Source organism: Ambystoma mexicanum, chromosome 6p (genome assembly GCF_040938575.1).
Source record: "Ambystoma mexicanum isolate Mex_15411 chromosome 6p, UKY_AmexF1_1, whole genome shotgun sequence".
Lineage (NCBI taxonomy): Eukaryota > Metazoa > Chordata > Amphibia > Caudata > Ambystomatidae > Ambystoma > Ambystoma mexicanum.
In genome coordinates, this window is record NC_090935.1 from 1,070,146,946 (window position 1) to 1,070,163,124 (window position 16,179).

General features: G+C 42.7%; 1 protein-coding gene across 1 annotated transcript in view; it reads left to right on the forward strand.

Annotated features, from left to right (window-relative positions):
- The window catches only part of LOC138510185 (contactin-associated protein-like 4), a 2,554,874-nt gene that overhangs the window by 385,709 nt on the left and 2,152,986 nt on the right, over positions 1–16,179 (forward strand). Inside the window, exon 2 of the mRNA XM_069625670.1 lies at positions 9,080–9,190. Within this exon, the coding sequence (XP_069481771.1) occupies positions 9,080–9,190 (111 nt within the window). The remainder of the gene's footprint in view (positions 1–9,079; positions 9,191–16,179) is intronic.

Sequence of the window (16,179 nt, forward strand, 5' to 3'; positions counted from 1 at the left end):
CCAATACTAGTTTACATAATAACAGGTTGACAATGAATCATTGATTAATATTAATACATCTGTATTATGAATATACATGCTCCTTGTTGAAACAAAAGGAGAGAGGGAAAAGGGAACAAGTGAGACAGCAATTAATGAACATTGAATGCATCTCGACTGCAACTGAAATAAAGACAACACTTAGACACAAATCTGACTCGGTGTAGCTTGAACTTGAATAAAGATTCCCTGCACAGTGGTTCCTCACTCGGGCTCAGGAGTTGCTATTAGAAGAAGCTGTGAGCAAAAGCAAATCTGTGAGAGCTTCCCTGAAGGAAAGCAATGGACAAAGACAAGGTAAAGCCGGCAGAGATGCTGAGCAAGTAAAAACCATTAGGCAGACCCCACATTTAAAACATTTGTCAAAGGATTGAGGATGCACAGACATAGGAATCAGCTGTGGGTCTCATAGTCCAGTTTCATGACAGCCGTTCACAGGGTGTGCACAATGTGCAACCCCCGACTTAAAAGTATCAGTCTATCACAGTGCACATGGGGTGGCCAACTGGAGTAAAAAAAAAAACAATTAGTTAAGAGTTAGGAGTCTGAAGCAGATTGAGCTGGAGAATATGTGTCTGTCCAGTGGTAAAGTTACAAAGGAGATGGAGGCAAGAGAGAAGGAGGAGTGAAGATATGGAATTGGTGGAATGTACAGCAGAGAAGGTGAGAGGTACAGAGGAAGTGATGAAAAGCTCAGAAAAGGAAGAGGTGAAGAAGGAGAAGTAGAGGAAAGAGGACAACATTAGATGTGGAGGATGGCAAAAGAAGCAATACAGAGAAAAGACCCTGCAAAGTGTAGGAGGTGAAGGAGAGTGCAAGAGGAGGGTGGCATAAGCAACATCTAAGCCAGGGGAGCTAGAGAATGAAGGCAGCAGGCACTAGGACCCTGAAAACGAGGTAAGGAGGAGAACCAGTTGGGCTGGCAAGGAAGCAAGGGGAGAGATAGGAAGTAACAAGTAGAGGAGTGGAGGCGAGGAGGAGAACAGTGCATGCCATTGAGGATGACAGATAGGCAATCCAGCAGGCATGGAAGGGTATTAACATAAGGAAATGATGGTCGACCAGCAGAGAAGAAAGAAGGATATGCATGTCGGCTCCCAGGGCCAGCATGATCTTGACAAAGATTCACTGGCATTTAGCAGTTGGCCCAAGTGTAGACAGTTCTGAGCAACAAGTGTGGTGATGACTTCACACTCTAAAGAGAGTGACGTCATGAGATGTGCACTGAAAAAAAAACAGTGATTGACCACATGAGCCAAGAAAGATGCCAAACCCACAAGAATATGAGTTACTCTTTCACTGTCAGTTGGTGGAACCTAAGAGGGAAGGAACGATGTATTATGGACCTACAATAAGACTGATTTGGAAAGTTTTTTTAAGTTATCCACCTTGTTTAACTGGTCTTACAGAATTCCTTGGTATTGTTGTGCTGTTTACTAAAGACCCTTGAAATTTGAAACCTTGGTTTGAGTTGAGTGTCTGTTGGTTCTGCTTGGCCATGACCATTTGCTTCAATTAAAAACATTGCAATACATTCTGGCAGGGGTCCGAAGGTGCAGAATAACATCTGTCTTTAATAACAGTATAATCCCAACTCTGATCTCCCTGAATAGGTGTGAGTTCCAGAGTTCTTTAGTTAAATAATCTCCTATGATATGATATGATAGTTTATTTATATAGCGCCTATACACAATGTGTTTCAAAGCGAATTGGTGTTGTTTTACCGTGGCGGAAAGGTCAGCGACGTAAATGACTGCATGAGAAATGTACGATATACATAAATGTTTGTACATTTCTCATGCAGACATTCCTTGTAAAACAACCCCAAAACCTAACCCCTGCCCACACCCACACCGCTGCCCACACCCCCAACACACCAACACCACCCTACTTACCTTTCAACTCGAAGTGCGGTGTCCCTGTGACGCTGGTTCCCTTTCACTTCTGTGATCGGGAACTGGCGCCCGAGGGTCCTTATCTTTCTTTTTTTTTTTTTTTGGGCAGCTGCGGGGGAGTCCCCTGCAATGCTCGCTCACTATTCTGCCTACTATACTGTATAGTATAGTGAGCGGGTTGTTGCGGAAGACACCCCGCAGCCCTCGCAGCCTTAGATTTTTTGTTTTTTACCTACCCCACCAAAACATACATACCACAAAAGGTTCGAACTTTTTGTAGCTCAAACTTTTGGTGGTATGTGTTTTAGGTCTTTTGGTGGAAGGGCAAATTGGATTCGGTCTTTACGGCCGAATCCTGTCAAAGCGCTACAAGGCAAAGCAGGGAGCAAGAGAAAATACAATGACATTCTTACAAGGCCATGAACAATAAGATTGTGAAATTAACTATTGTACTGGCCTTGCAACATTTCAGATAGTGTAAGTGCTAAGACACAGAGGAAGGAAATAGGAAGCAGACAGGCGACTACCGTATTAGGCCTGATAACATTTCTTTTAGAGCCGGAAATTTACAAGAGGTGAGGGAGAGGGGAGGAGAAAGGTGGGAGAGTAACAAAACAAGCGACTATCATACTAGGCCTGGCGACATTTCAGATAGTGCAGGAAGGGGGGGAAGAAACAAACAATGATTGCTATCATACTAGGTCCAGGGACAATTCTGATAGAGTAAGTGCAAAGAAAAAAAAACAAAGGAGGGTGGGAAGAGAGAGGGAGAAGGGAGAGGAGTATAGAACAGAGAAAAACAATGTGAAAAAGAGGAGAGAGACAGAGGGGCACGCGAAATACAGTTGCCGAGGTACATAAAACCCACATTGTTGCAGGGAACAGAGAATGTAGGCAAGGACTCAAAAAGACGATGGGGACACCATGATTACGGGCCAACCTGAGTACAAGCTCGAGGGAGGTCGAGCATGAGAGTTGAGAAGGTGAAGTACCAAAGTCAAAGTGTCCATAAAGTCAAATCCAAACGTTGGCAACAGGTCGGAGATGGTGAAAACCAAAGTGAGTCAAGACAACTCTTGCAATACATAGGTGTTGGGAGTGTGGAAGGGAAGAGGGAGGAAATGTAAACATTTTACATTTTTGTATCATTTTAAACATTTTCCAGTACTTATACATTTTATTTATTCTGCCTATTATTTAACTCCACTTATCAATGACAATATATTATATCTAACATAACATTTTCAGTCATACAGCTGGCTTAAAGGTATTTTAACTCCAGCATGTCTTAACTTTATGTTTTGAATGAAGTGCCAAATGTGCAATAAAGTAGGTGCATAAAAGCAGACACATAGGGTCAACCATGGCTGATGCTCTTTTACATGCATTTGCTGTTGCAATAATCTGCAATGATCTGCATAACTGGATTAAATGCTCCTGATAATGAAAGAAATGTGGTCTAAAAATATATTTAGTTCTGTTATTAGTAGCCTATCAATCATAATGCCAGCAGAACCATTCTCAATATAACTGATATATATATATATATATAACCCATTGCCAATGAAAGGTGCATCATACATATGACATCATTGAGGTGACAATGTTTTTTTAATGTTGACTCATAATACGTTGAAGATAACTAAGATAACTAAGTCAATTTCAAGAAATTCATGTACAATTGTGTTTCAATCAAATGTGTGATTTGCTGTGCAAGATAGGACTATGGTAATAGCACTGGCATCTAATTGATGATGCATTATGAGTAAGGCCTGTCTGAAAATAAAGCGATCCGTGTCCCTATTACTACCTTAAGTGGTTGCATGTAGATGCTGTATACAAAATCCTTTCATTTGTGTTAAGAAAACCATTATGTTGCCTTCTCTTTTGTGCTGTGATACAGGTTCAGTCACCCACAAAACCTATTGCTATTACATTTACATGACAATTTCCTTTTTGACAAATGCTGAAATATGCATATTACTTTTTGGAAAAGTGTGCTTTAATATTAAGGGTTGTTGCACTGCCATGTACAGATAGTGATGAGGAAAGCAGGCAAATTACATGTATAATTTACATTTAATAACAGCAACATAACGTTTACATATAATAGATAGAAAAGTCATTGCAGATACAGGTTCTGTTGCTGCTAGGCTATGCATAAAAAAGTAGACAGGAAATATTTATAAACATTTCATCAGCAAATATGATCACAGGGGAACAGCATATATGCATTTTACCATTCACTGTCAACAGCATTCACTGTCAACAGAATTGTCTCATTTGATTAGAAAATGACAATTTGCAATCAAACAAAAAGCAAGATTTTGAGCTAGTTTTCATCCCCATAGTGCATTGTTGTGTAGCTCTGATATGGTGGTTATGATATGATATGATATGATATTATATGTATATTGCACTCAATACACAGGTGTTTCAGAGCACGACCAAACAAAGGGAGGGGAACAAGGGAGAATAAAAACAACGATCTTACTAGGCCCAGTGACATTATGAACGTGCAAGTGCATGGAAAAGGGAAAAGGGGCAAAGTGCGAGGAAGGGTGAGGAGTGGAGAGTGCGGCACAAAGGAGAGAACAAAATAAATAATAAGAGCAATAAACAAATAATAACAAAAATAAATAAAATAAATACAGGCATAGGCAAGTGCGTAATTTGTCAGATAGGGTAAATCTGATAAGTGCAGAAGAAAAATGTGGGATTGTATGGGTACAGATACAGTTCCCAGTGCAAGGGGTGGCTCGGGAGGCAGTGCAGGAGGGTGAGCAGGCACCTGGGCCCAAAGGACAATGGGTGGACGGGAGCATGGTGTCAAGAGAGAAAAACAGATCAGCAGGGGAGGGGCAAAGGCAGAAGCGAAGAGGAAGGTCTTGAGGTGCTTCCAGAACCCAAGATGGTTCTCCTCAAGTTTACAAGGTGGCCAGGAGGCTGTTCCAAAGGGAGGCCTCCACTGATGACAGGGATCTACCCCCGGCTTGTTTCTTTGAAAAAACGACTGCCCCTGAGGGAGTTGAAAGTAGAGGAGCAAAGGGCTCAAGAGGGAAGGTATTTACGGATGGATAGTTAAAGGTATTTTGGACCCAGGTCACAGAAAGCCTTGTGGACAATACAGAGGGTTTTAAATATAATCCTTGCATCCACTGGGAGCCAATGAAGGGATTTCAGTGCTGGAGAGGTACAATACCAGAGCCTGAGGTCAAGGACAAGTCTCACAGTCCTATTCTGGATTAGCTGTTAAGGGCAGAGAGTGGAGGCAGGTAGATTTAGAAAAAGGGTGTTACAATAGTCCAACCTAGAGAGAACAAGAGCTTGGAGACAGTGAGTTTCTGGGGGAAGAAGAGGAAAGGTAGAGTACCTATAAGGAGGTGCAGTAGGAAATTTTACTTTTTAGAGATGTCAGAGATGTGTGCGGAGAAGGAAAGTGTGGTTAACTTACAGCGATGGCCACTAGGAGACACTTTGCATGTGTGTTTATGGGCTATTCCATGTGCATTGCTGAATGAAGAGTGAGACTCTGGCTCTAAGACCAACTGGCAAAATGACTAAATGTCAGGAGCATGAAGGTGGAAAGGAAAAATGAGTCACAGGCAGTGAGAGCAGAGAATTAAGTTTCTGTGGAGCAGCACACTTGTGTTGGTGGCTATGTCAGTACGTTCCTACGTTACCAGTGCATTGCTACCATAGCTTACTGTTGGTTGACATCCCTATTCGACCTCACAGATGAACCTCTTTTCTATCCCACATGATGATCCTGGAGCTTACCTCCATGACTATCTGCATAATTTAGTTTTGCTTTAGTAACCTAATTCCCTTACCACTCTTCTCACCAGCCATTTCAATCCCACCTCACAGATGAGGGTTGTTTCATTATCTTTGCCATTACTGACAGATGTCTAAACAGTCTCTAAGGTGGTCCTGGTCAGGAGGCTGTCAAGAGAAGGAAGGAGGAGTGCAGTGGAAGAAGAACAGATTGAAGTAACTTAAAGGAGTAGAAAGCAGGGAGACCAGGCATAGGAAATCAGTAACACAGCTAATAGCATTCATGATGATGAACCTCAAAAGACACAGAGAAGGGCAGGGATACTGGGCAATGTTGCTACAATGGTGAAGAGCCAGGACAGGAATGGGTGGATGCCTGGGCCTTCCACAAGAGTGGGAAATTGCAGGGTCGACCACAATGGCCATAACTTGAGGTATGCCACCTCTCTGTGAGGTGTTACTTGAAAAGGAAGATGTTCAGATGTTTCTCAAAAATGAGGTTATATTTTGTGCCCCATGCAACTTTGAAGGATGAAGGATCCAGACTCCTTGGTCACATCAGGAGTTTAACTACCTTTGAGTATGAGCTGTATTTCATGTAAGGATTTTTACTGCACATTCTTTTTTGCTTTCAAGTTCCCTAGAACCTCCATAAAGAATGAATTTCTGCCAGGTACTTGGGTGAATGTAGATGCAGAGATGTATATATTTGACAAGCACTTTTGAATGTACAGAGGCACTGTCTCAATGGCATTGAGCACTGATTGATTGCTTGCTCTAAATTGTCTGCTTCTGCTACCCCTTCACCTTTTCACGAATAGTTAAACCGGTTGTGTCCTTTGCTGTATGAGCCTTCACCGAAGACAGAGCCAGTTGTTTCATCTTCCTCAAGATGGACAACATATCGGAGGTGCAGCACAACAACATGTTAAGAGGGACCACTTCCAGGATGCTAGCGGAATTAGCAAAGGATTTTTGGCACCACTGCCTGCAACATCGCATAGTATTAACAGCAGAATACTTACCGGGAGAACATAATGTCATAGCAGACTGGAACTCAGGTTTTTCAGTTGTTCCTCCGATGGCCAGACAATAGCAGTCTTTCATGATCTCGACTTTCAGGAAAACGGGTGATGCTCCTCTGTCTGGTAGCATGTAGGAGGTTCTCCGATATCAAGGCTCTAGAAGTAGACAGGAAAATATTCTACCCAGAAGCATAGCAAAGCAGACAAAGTGCGATTCCAGAATAATATCTTATCCTTACTTTGCAGACAATAACAAGTTATGCGTAGCCCAGTGTATAAAGGATTACAATCTAGCCACAGTCAGTGTGAGGCCAGCAGAGGTGATTCAACTCCTCATACTGTATAGGAAGCCATATCTCGTGGTAGCTACAGCTACAGCCACGATTGCTAGATGGGTCATAGAAGTTATGAATTGGGCAGGCATAGACTTATCTAAGTTTGGCACACATTGTGCAAGGGGTGCAATGGCTTACAGGGCCTTTTCTGCAGGGGTTCCCCTACAAGATATCATGAAATCAGAAGATTGGTCTATCAAGATCACCTTTAAGACCTTTTACTTTAAACCTGTCTTTCAGATAGCAAACAGAGTGGTAGACAGCTTTGAACCAGCATAATGCTCGCCTCCTGTATTGACATCGAATGAAGCTAGCGAATGCTATAGCACAGGGTAGTCTTGATTCTATTAAAGATACAGAGTCGAGCATTATATTCCACCCTGAATATGCAGAGGTGGGCATTTTCAAAGAGTTTAGAAATGTACACATTTAAGCGTATTCCCACCCTCATGATTGTATACACATCTGTCCCTAGCGGATTAACAGAAGACAACTTGAGACACAAGAGAAGTGAAGTTGGCCTGTTAGACTTCTCCACCAGCCTGCTTTGTTGGCACCATCTGCAAGAGTTGTAGTCCTAGTAGTGGAGAGAAGTCTAATGGCTAGGTTACAGGGCAGTCTGATGTTTGAAAGTTTCATTCAAAGTTCGGGCAGTGTTTTTCTACCAAAAGAAAGAGGAAAGGACCTGAGTGGGAAACTATTTATGCGGAGGATCGTTCACTGATAGGTGCTTTGATGTAGCCTCAGGACTACCAGACTCAAGAGGCTTATGGAGATTTATAGTTTGTTCGAACTCTTAAAATCCTAATATTTTGGACCCCTTTTGGGTTTTCTTCAGTTTCGACTTCAGTAAAGCAAAATGTGTTGGGTTTAAAAGTTACAAGTTTGAAGTGTTGAGTTGCAGTAATAAAAGAAAGTAAAGCATAATGCTTGCCTTTAAGATATCAAGATTACCATGCGCTATAGATTGGGCAATCGTCATTACTCTTCATGGCCTTCTTATCCACTTTTCAAAATCTGTGGCAGTTCCAATAAAGGGGTGGTGTTGGGGGTATCACAATTATTTAGCCAATACATTGCACATTTCTGGTGGAATTAATTGTACGGGAAGTGCAGGCATAGCATTGGTGGGCATTCCACATTTTTAAACACGCCGCCTCTCAGCACAGGCTTTCTCATCAGCAGCTCCTCGAGCATGAACGCCTCACCTGTGTATATTCGAAAGGCTCTAAAAAACAATGTCCATCTCTAGCCAAGTCTCAGTGTTTATTATTGGTTTCAGGGTTCTACGACTTGCATTGTTTAGTGTGAATTTGTTGATTTTGTTTGAGTTGTATTACAGGTATCTTATGCAAATTATGTTTCTTTAGTACTTGTATTTTTTATGCTTTTGTATAGTACCTCGCTGTGTTTAGGCTAGGTCTTTTGCATTCTATACACTTTTAAAATTACATTTAAAAAAAAAAACAGCTTGCTTCTATGGAAATACAATAGAAGGCGATCAGGAATTAAGTGATGTTGTACTACAGCGCCCCTTTTAGTTATCCAGGTATGTTAATGTGAACAGAGTCATGTGCCCATATTTGATTATCGTGGCTATTCCTTCGATTGATATTGAGAAATTAACAGACCAGTCAATCACGTTCAATCTACCCAAGATCATGCTACAAGTACCAGAGCAGGTATAACAAAGCCACATCTGCTGCATACAGTAGCAGCGACTAATTACTCAATGCGTGGGATATGCTTATAAACACATATTCTGTTTCCACATAGGGAGAAGTGAGTGACCGCGAACTATGACTTGATGTATGTTGATAAGGCATAAGATCAAACACAAGGCGATCAGCCAACAATTTGATTCCAATATGACTAAAGTAATGACATTTCAGGAAGTCTGCATGCAGAAGAACTAGTAGCATGTACATGTCGCCTTCATTCTTCCGCATTTAATGTCAACGGAATTCCAATCCACAGAATGACTATGACATGATTGCTCCTCTTACAGATAATTGTGATGATCAGCTGATTTCGGCCTTGCCTCAGTCATCTTTCAGCAGCTCATCAGAGCTCTCCAACAGCCACAGCCCTGGCTTTGCGCGGCTCAACAGAAGAGATGGTAAGTTGCTTCGCTTTAATGAGTTTGCTGATTGTATCCAAAAGGAAAATGCTATCCCTTTTTTAAATTTATGGTGTGTTTTATTAGACTAAGACAAGTATTATCGCTATATGTATGCATACAGAATTAACCGAATTAGCAAATGCATACATCTTTTATCAAGCAGTAGAAGCTCCAAGGGGGGATTTAAAATAGGGAGTGTGGGATGTCATTTGATTAAATGCACAGAAAATGAAGGGTTGCATAGCATTTTTCTGTGCGAGTGTAATAACATGTTAATCTGTTCATGTTAATTAATGAATAAGACATGATTATTGTGTGTTTCACCGAGGTGTATGCTTTGTGCAGTACTTAAATCTATGTTATATATTTGTGTAATATATCATGTTATGAGAGTGGAAACATTGACAGACATTAGGGAAAGTTAAAAACCCACATACACCTGGGCAATGATTGCGGTTTGTACCAATGCAAGCAAGCTGGATCTTCACAAGTCAAGATTGAATAAGAAGAAGAAACGTGATTGCTTTTGTAATATTTCTAAAAGCCAACGTGCTGTTGCTTGAGAGCGCATTGGACCTGTCCATGTCTTACTTATGCCCAGAATGGACTCTGGCGCAACTTGTCAAACCAGAGATGAATAAGGAAAACGGGAGTTTGTCATAAGCAAATCCTTCAGAAAAGAATAATATCATTATTAAAGGAAGGCGGAGTCAGAGCAGTTTCGGTTGCAGTCTCTGCAGGTCGGACTTTTCATTTGCTCCTCTACTTTCCGAGTCTGTTCTCACTGTCTACTACAGGAAGAAGAATACAAATACCCAGATACACCGCGGAGCGGCCGCGGAGTCAGAGCAGAGTCAGTTGCAGTCTCTGCAGGTCGGACTTTTCATTTGCTCCTCTACTTTCCGAGTCTGTTCTCACTGTCTACTACAGGAAGAAGAATACAAATACCCAGATACACCGCGGAGCGGCCGCGGAGTCAGAGCAGAGTCAGTTGCAGTCTCTGCAGTCCCTGCCAGGACTGGCAGAGACATGGCGACAACCTCTGACTTCCACCAACCAGGCACTTTAAATATTTCCAGCAAGGGCATAGAAGAAGAAGAAAACATGCGCCTTAGAAGCTCACGGAAACTCCAACTGCCCTCAAGTCCTCCATTTTCCTCAAAACACCCGGTCAAACTCAGAACTCAGGCTTTATTGCCTATAAACACCACCTTGATGGGCACCTGCCCAACCATCACATCAGCCGGGTCTCAGCATCAGAAAAAAGCGGCAGTGACCACTCAGAAATCATCTAAAAAGGGCCAATCATGTGTGGCTAAAACTCACATCCCCCTCACGGAAGTCACGAATCAACAAAAATCTAAAACCCGAGGAGTGAGTCATGAGGTCGAAGCTCTAGCCACAAAGCAGCACATAACCGCCTCTCTGACCAAAGAGAACAACGCGGGAAGTGCTGAAAATGCGGGAAAGGTTCCGAATACTCAGCCCGAAAACCCAGCCCAGCCCTTGCCAAGTGTCGTAGGCATCCCAGTGCGGCCAGTCGGAGGACCGACCATGAGGGAAAAGTCTCCACAGGTGCATAGGCTCAACCAGGAAGAGGCCGTAGAGCAACAGGCAAAACCAACTAAACAACCCGAACAAACAAATTGCTGCATAACACAAGACCTCCCACTTACCGTGGAAGCTTGCACTGAGCAGGCGGCTCTTCGGGGTTTGGCGGGTTCCTCTTCCCACGACGCGGCTCAGGCGGGAAGGTCGGCGCCAGAGACGGAGGACCCGCCTCGATTCCGTGGTGGGGTGGCGGCACCCCAGCCGGCGGTGGGGATCTGCGCACAGGTGCACGCGGGCGGCCTCGGGGACGGTGGTACCTCCGGGTCGATTCGCCCGAGGGGTGATTCTCCGGTCGGCTGCCCTTGCGCAGGCGCGTTCGGCGCCAGCCCGGACAGACTAGCTCCCCCGGAGGAGACTAGCGGCACTGCAGCCCAATACGAGGACAAAACGCCGGACTCAGCTGAGGAATGGGAATTCATCCCAGACCCTAAACTCGGGCTTCTGACAAAGAAAAAGACAAGTTCCCAGAGACCCAATGGAGAGTCAAGTAACATCAAAAACTACAAAAAAAAAAACATAGGACAAATAAATGCCAAAAAAACTGGCCAAATGAATAAAACACAACAAAGAGCGCTTGAGGATGTTACCCCCAAAACCAGGATCTGCAACTCCATAAAAGAACTTTTCGCTAGACAAGGGAAAAGAAAGCACGATGTGCTTACGGAACTCACTGATGATGAGATGCTTGATGCCCTGATCGATGTACAACCCGTAGTGAAAACAAGAAAGACTGCACCAATCCTAAAACCCAGCAGGACTCCGAAAATCACAGAAGAAAACTCAGCTGAAATATGCGCAAATGAGTCCGCGCCAAGCGAGATGAATGCTGAGAAGGGGTTGGTTGTACCCCCCCTTTTTTGGGGTCTCCAACTACGACCCACCCACTCCAATCGCCCTTAAACAAGGACCGGGGAGCTGAAGTCACCGTCCCGCCACGGCCCAACGAATCAAAAAAAGTTGGTGAAAGCTTAGATTCCGCCTCCCTCAGCAATCAAATAACTTTTACGCCAGACCACCCGGAAGTCTTTATTAAATCTAAAGCCTCATTGTCCCACCATCCTAGAATATCCGCAGACGCAGATTGGCTACTTTACGGCGCACATAGACCGGCGGGAAGATCTTCTCTTCCTCATTTCGTACGAGAGCCTCGAGAAACGAACCACCAGCAGGAACAGAGGGTTCCTCAAGACTCCTCCTTTGAGGCATCAAACAGAAACCAACCTGATTATTCTGGAAGGCAGAATGAATCCTTTACAAAAAAAACAGACCTAACGACGATAATGTCGGCTATAACAATTGGTTTATCACCATTTGGTAAACTTTACGAGTCTCTCAATGAGACAATGAGAGACCACACTATGTTATTAGCTATGTTGCACACGAAGCTGATTTTCATCGAGGGCTTCATCACTGCAAAAGAAAAGAGTCCCCAAACACCTAAAAATTGTTTCAACTTAGCAACTTCAAGTCCTAAAACGAACAATACAGCAAGGGCGGCTCCCAAACTAAAGAGCGCTTGCGTTCATACACAAACTGATTCTCAACAAGGACCAGTTCAATTTGTATTTTCTGGCATTCAAGAAATCTCAGCTAACGAAGAAAACAGAAAACCACAGGCAGGTCCAAAAACCTCTGCTGTCGAACGAAGCCAATATGATCAAACATGCATCATCATTGACCACTTAAATTCTCCTGATAACAGTATAAAAAGAGCTTCCAACGAAAAACAAAATTACCTGGCATTCGATCACCAGAAAAGTTCATCTAACTTTGGTGAAAAGTCTGCAAATAAAATAAAAAAATCTCCAAGAACTGCTGAAGATTTTTTAGCGGATCAAAGCGCAATGAATATTACCCTCCATCTTTCGCCAGAAACACGAGATAAAATTCCCCCAAGAGCATGCAAACCAACATCGATATGCTCTTTTGAAAAAGATAAACAATCAAAAAAACGCAGAAGAAAGAGTTCAACTAATACTACTCAAACTCTCTCGTGCTCAGACCTTCTCCAGAAAGAAGCTCTGCAAAAAAGTAAACTAGAACAATCATCCTTCAGGTATAGAACTTCTAAAGACAAACCGGAACCACAAGGGCCGGCAGAAATGAAAAAGCAAAGACATCAATCTCATCAAGACAAGATCAAAGACAACAGACCATGGGACAGAAACAGATTAGATCACAGTTCTCCCCGTAAGAGCAATAATGGAATAATTCTAAAACTGGAACAATCCGAAACAAACAGGGAATCGCTAACCTTGAATAGAAGCACTATTATGAAGATTCTGAAAAACACCAAAGACCTCAAACGTTTAACCCCGAAGGAAATCACGCTCGTGGAACCATACCACATTGCTAGAAAAGCTAAAGCTTTTATTCATATAAAGGAGTCCTCTAACTCGTTTATATCCAACAGAGACTCTGAAATCCTCTCAAAATTAGGACTAATCATCACTGAATACACAAAGTCAAAGCGAGCTCCAGCAAAAAACCAACGAGAAAGGTTGCCAGAGAACCTTCGGGATAACATCAGGCAGCAAGACCATATTCGCCACCATCAATCAACGAAAAACGAAGCCTTCCCGATAAAACATCCACGACTAAACTCTGCGGAGATATTGCGGCCAGAAGAACGAAGGTGCACTAATCCATCGCAAACGGAGCCTAATCTAAGAAGTTCCAAAATAGACCTGGGAAAAAAGCTTCCCACAATTCATCACGCAAAGCTTCCTCTATCCTTAACTAAAACAAATAGCAAAACCCCTGTTGGACCAATTAAACAACTTTGGGCATGGCTGCCAAAACCTTCATTTTCAAATTCTAGCAAATAGCAGTCAGAAGTGAGGCATACAACATCTGAAACTCCAACTCAAACAAAAGATGTAGCCTCACTGAAATTTGGATCATGGAACACCAGGGGATTTAAACACCTAACAACGAATGGAGATACAAACCTTGGGCAATTTGATATTGTGGCTCTCCAAGAAACTTGGCTAGCAGAAGCTCCAGCGATAGATGGATACTCACTCGAAATTGCACCAGCCAAAAAAGCTGTCATAGGCCGACCGTCCGCAGGTTTGCTAATAGCTGTAAAAAGCGGCTCTGGCCTTGAGATAACCAAAAAATGCTAATTTTCCCAAAGTCATCTATCAATTCAAGTGGAATGGTCAAGAAAAGACCCGACAAGTAAAACGTCTTTAAAGTCAACATTGGCTGTAATAACAGTATATTGGAACCCGAAAGGAATCTCAGACGAGAGATTCCTGAGGATGATCGAAGCTGAGATCGATGACATTCAAGCAAACACAGAAATCACGATGATTGCGATTTGTGGTGATCTAAACGCGTCTTGTCCCGCATCGGGGAGACTCAAGAGGACAAAAATGGGTGAAATTGATGGACTCGAGGCACATATACAACGCAGCCCAAAAGTCAACAAACGCGCAACAAATACTGACATGGGAAAGTGCTCATCAAAATGCCACAATAGATTATATCTTTACTTCTGAACCCCTGCTAAACCTCCTAACATCTTTCAGCGTGATACGAGCAAAAGCAAGTGACCATAATATCGTGGAAACAACTTGGCTGTCTGACAACTCCTCAAAAACAACTATGGAAACAAGGGTCGAAATAAACAACCAAGGAAACCGGCTAAGGATGACAAAAGACCGGATTGTGGAACTTGCTGAATTTTACAGGCAAAAACTTGCTGGTGAAGAAAAAAACAAAAGCCAGCACACAATAGACTATCAACCCCTCTTGATCCCATTTCAAAGTGACTATTCAAAAACAACCAGTAAAGCCCCACAAGGCTCACACCAATACAACAAACTCCTGGTTACAAAAAAAGAGCACTTAGAAAACTCAAACGACAAGCCCAAAAGACAAACTCACAATCGCTGAAAAGGCAATTTAAAGAGGAGACCAAAAAATATAATGGATGGTTAAAATTCCACAGAGCTGACCTCTATCAGCAAGACGCCGAACTAATGTTAAAAAAGGTTAATGGAAAAAATTCTCGTGAGTTTTGGACCCTTGTAAAGGGGGCAGGAAATCCTTCAATCGCAGCAACAACAAATGCAGTAAGCGAAGAACGCTGGATACAACATTTTACTACGCTTTTCAAGAAACCTCTGACTCACTCGATTCAAACTTGTACCTACACCTGGAGTAGTACACTGTGGGAAGACTACTCGGACAAAGAGGACATTGAAAAAGCAATACAGACTTTAACCACTTCAAGAGCGCCTGGTCCTGATGGGATATCAAATTTCGATCTAAAAACAAACCAAGAACCATGGGCATCTTTTATCAGCATACTCTTCAAAGAAATCTGTCGTTCAAAATCGTTTCCTAGCTCATGGTCATCAGCAACGGTGGTAACAATTTTCAAGAAGGGAGAAAGATCCGATCCATCAAATTATCGACCGATCGCCCTATTAGATACAATAGGGAAAATCTACGGCTCTTACCTGCTCACAAGTTTCCAAAAGTGAGCAAAAGATTTGTCATGTTATGACCCGTTGCAAGCAGGTTTCACAAAAAACGTTGGAACAACAATAAACATCATGCTCATAAGCATTTTAAAAAATCTGGCAAGGAAAAAAGATAAAAAGATCTATCTGGCATTTGTGGACCTGACTCAGGCCTTTGACATGATCGATTGAGACCTATTATGGGCGAAGCTAAAAAGATGGAAGTGCCCCGACAAGATTCTTGAACCTATTATTGCACTACATGCAAAAACATCTATCAGAGTAAAGTTAAATCAGACCGGTACCCTGTCAGAAGAAATTACAACTGAAAGAGGCGTAAAGCAGGGTTGCCCTCTGGCTCCGGCCCTCTTCACGGCCTTCCTCGGCGACCTAAAATACTCCGAAGACCAGCCCAGAACTTTTCCACCAAAACTAGGGGGCACAGAAATTCCGAGGCTGCTTTATGCTGATGACATTATCCTGATAGATCAGACCTCGATCGGTCTTCAACGGCAGTTGGATACTTTGAACACTTATGTAACTAAGAACAATTTGCTGATCAATAAAGAGAAAACCAAAATCCTGGTTCTTGAAAGAACAACTAAACCAAACCAAAAACCTAACCACTGGTCGATAGACTCCATAAAAGTGGACCAGGTACTTTAAATACTTGGGGGTTATGATTGACTCCTCCGAAAGAGAGACAAGTATGCAATCGAACCTATGGGAAAAGACACGGAAATTATCCTCCCTGGCAAAGGCCCTAGACAGAAAATTTGGCCGATTTTCTTTGTTGCCTGTAATAAAATATTACAAAGGAAAATTTGTTCCATCAATAACATATGGAGGAGAAGGTATGCCAACTATTCCGCCAAACATCTGGCCACAATTGGAAGCCTA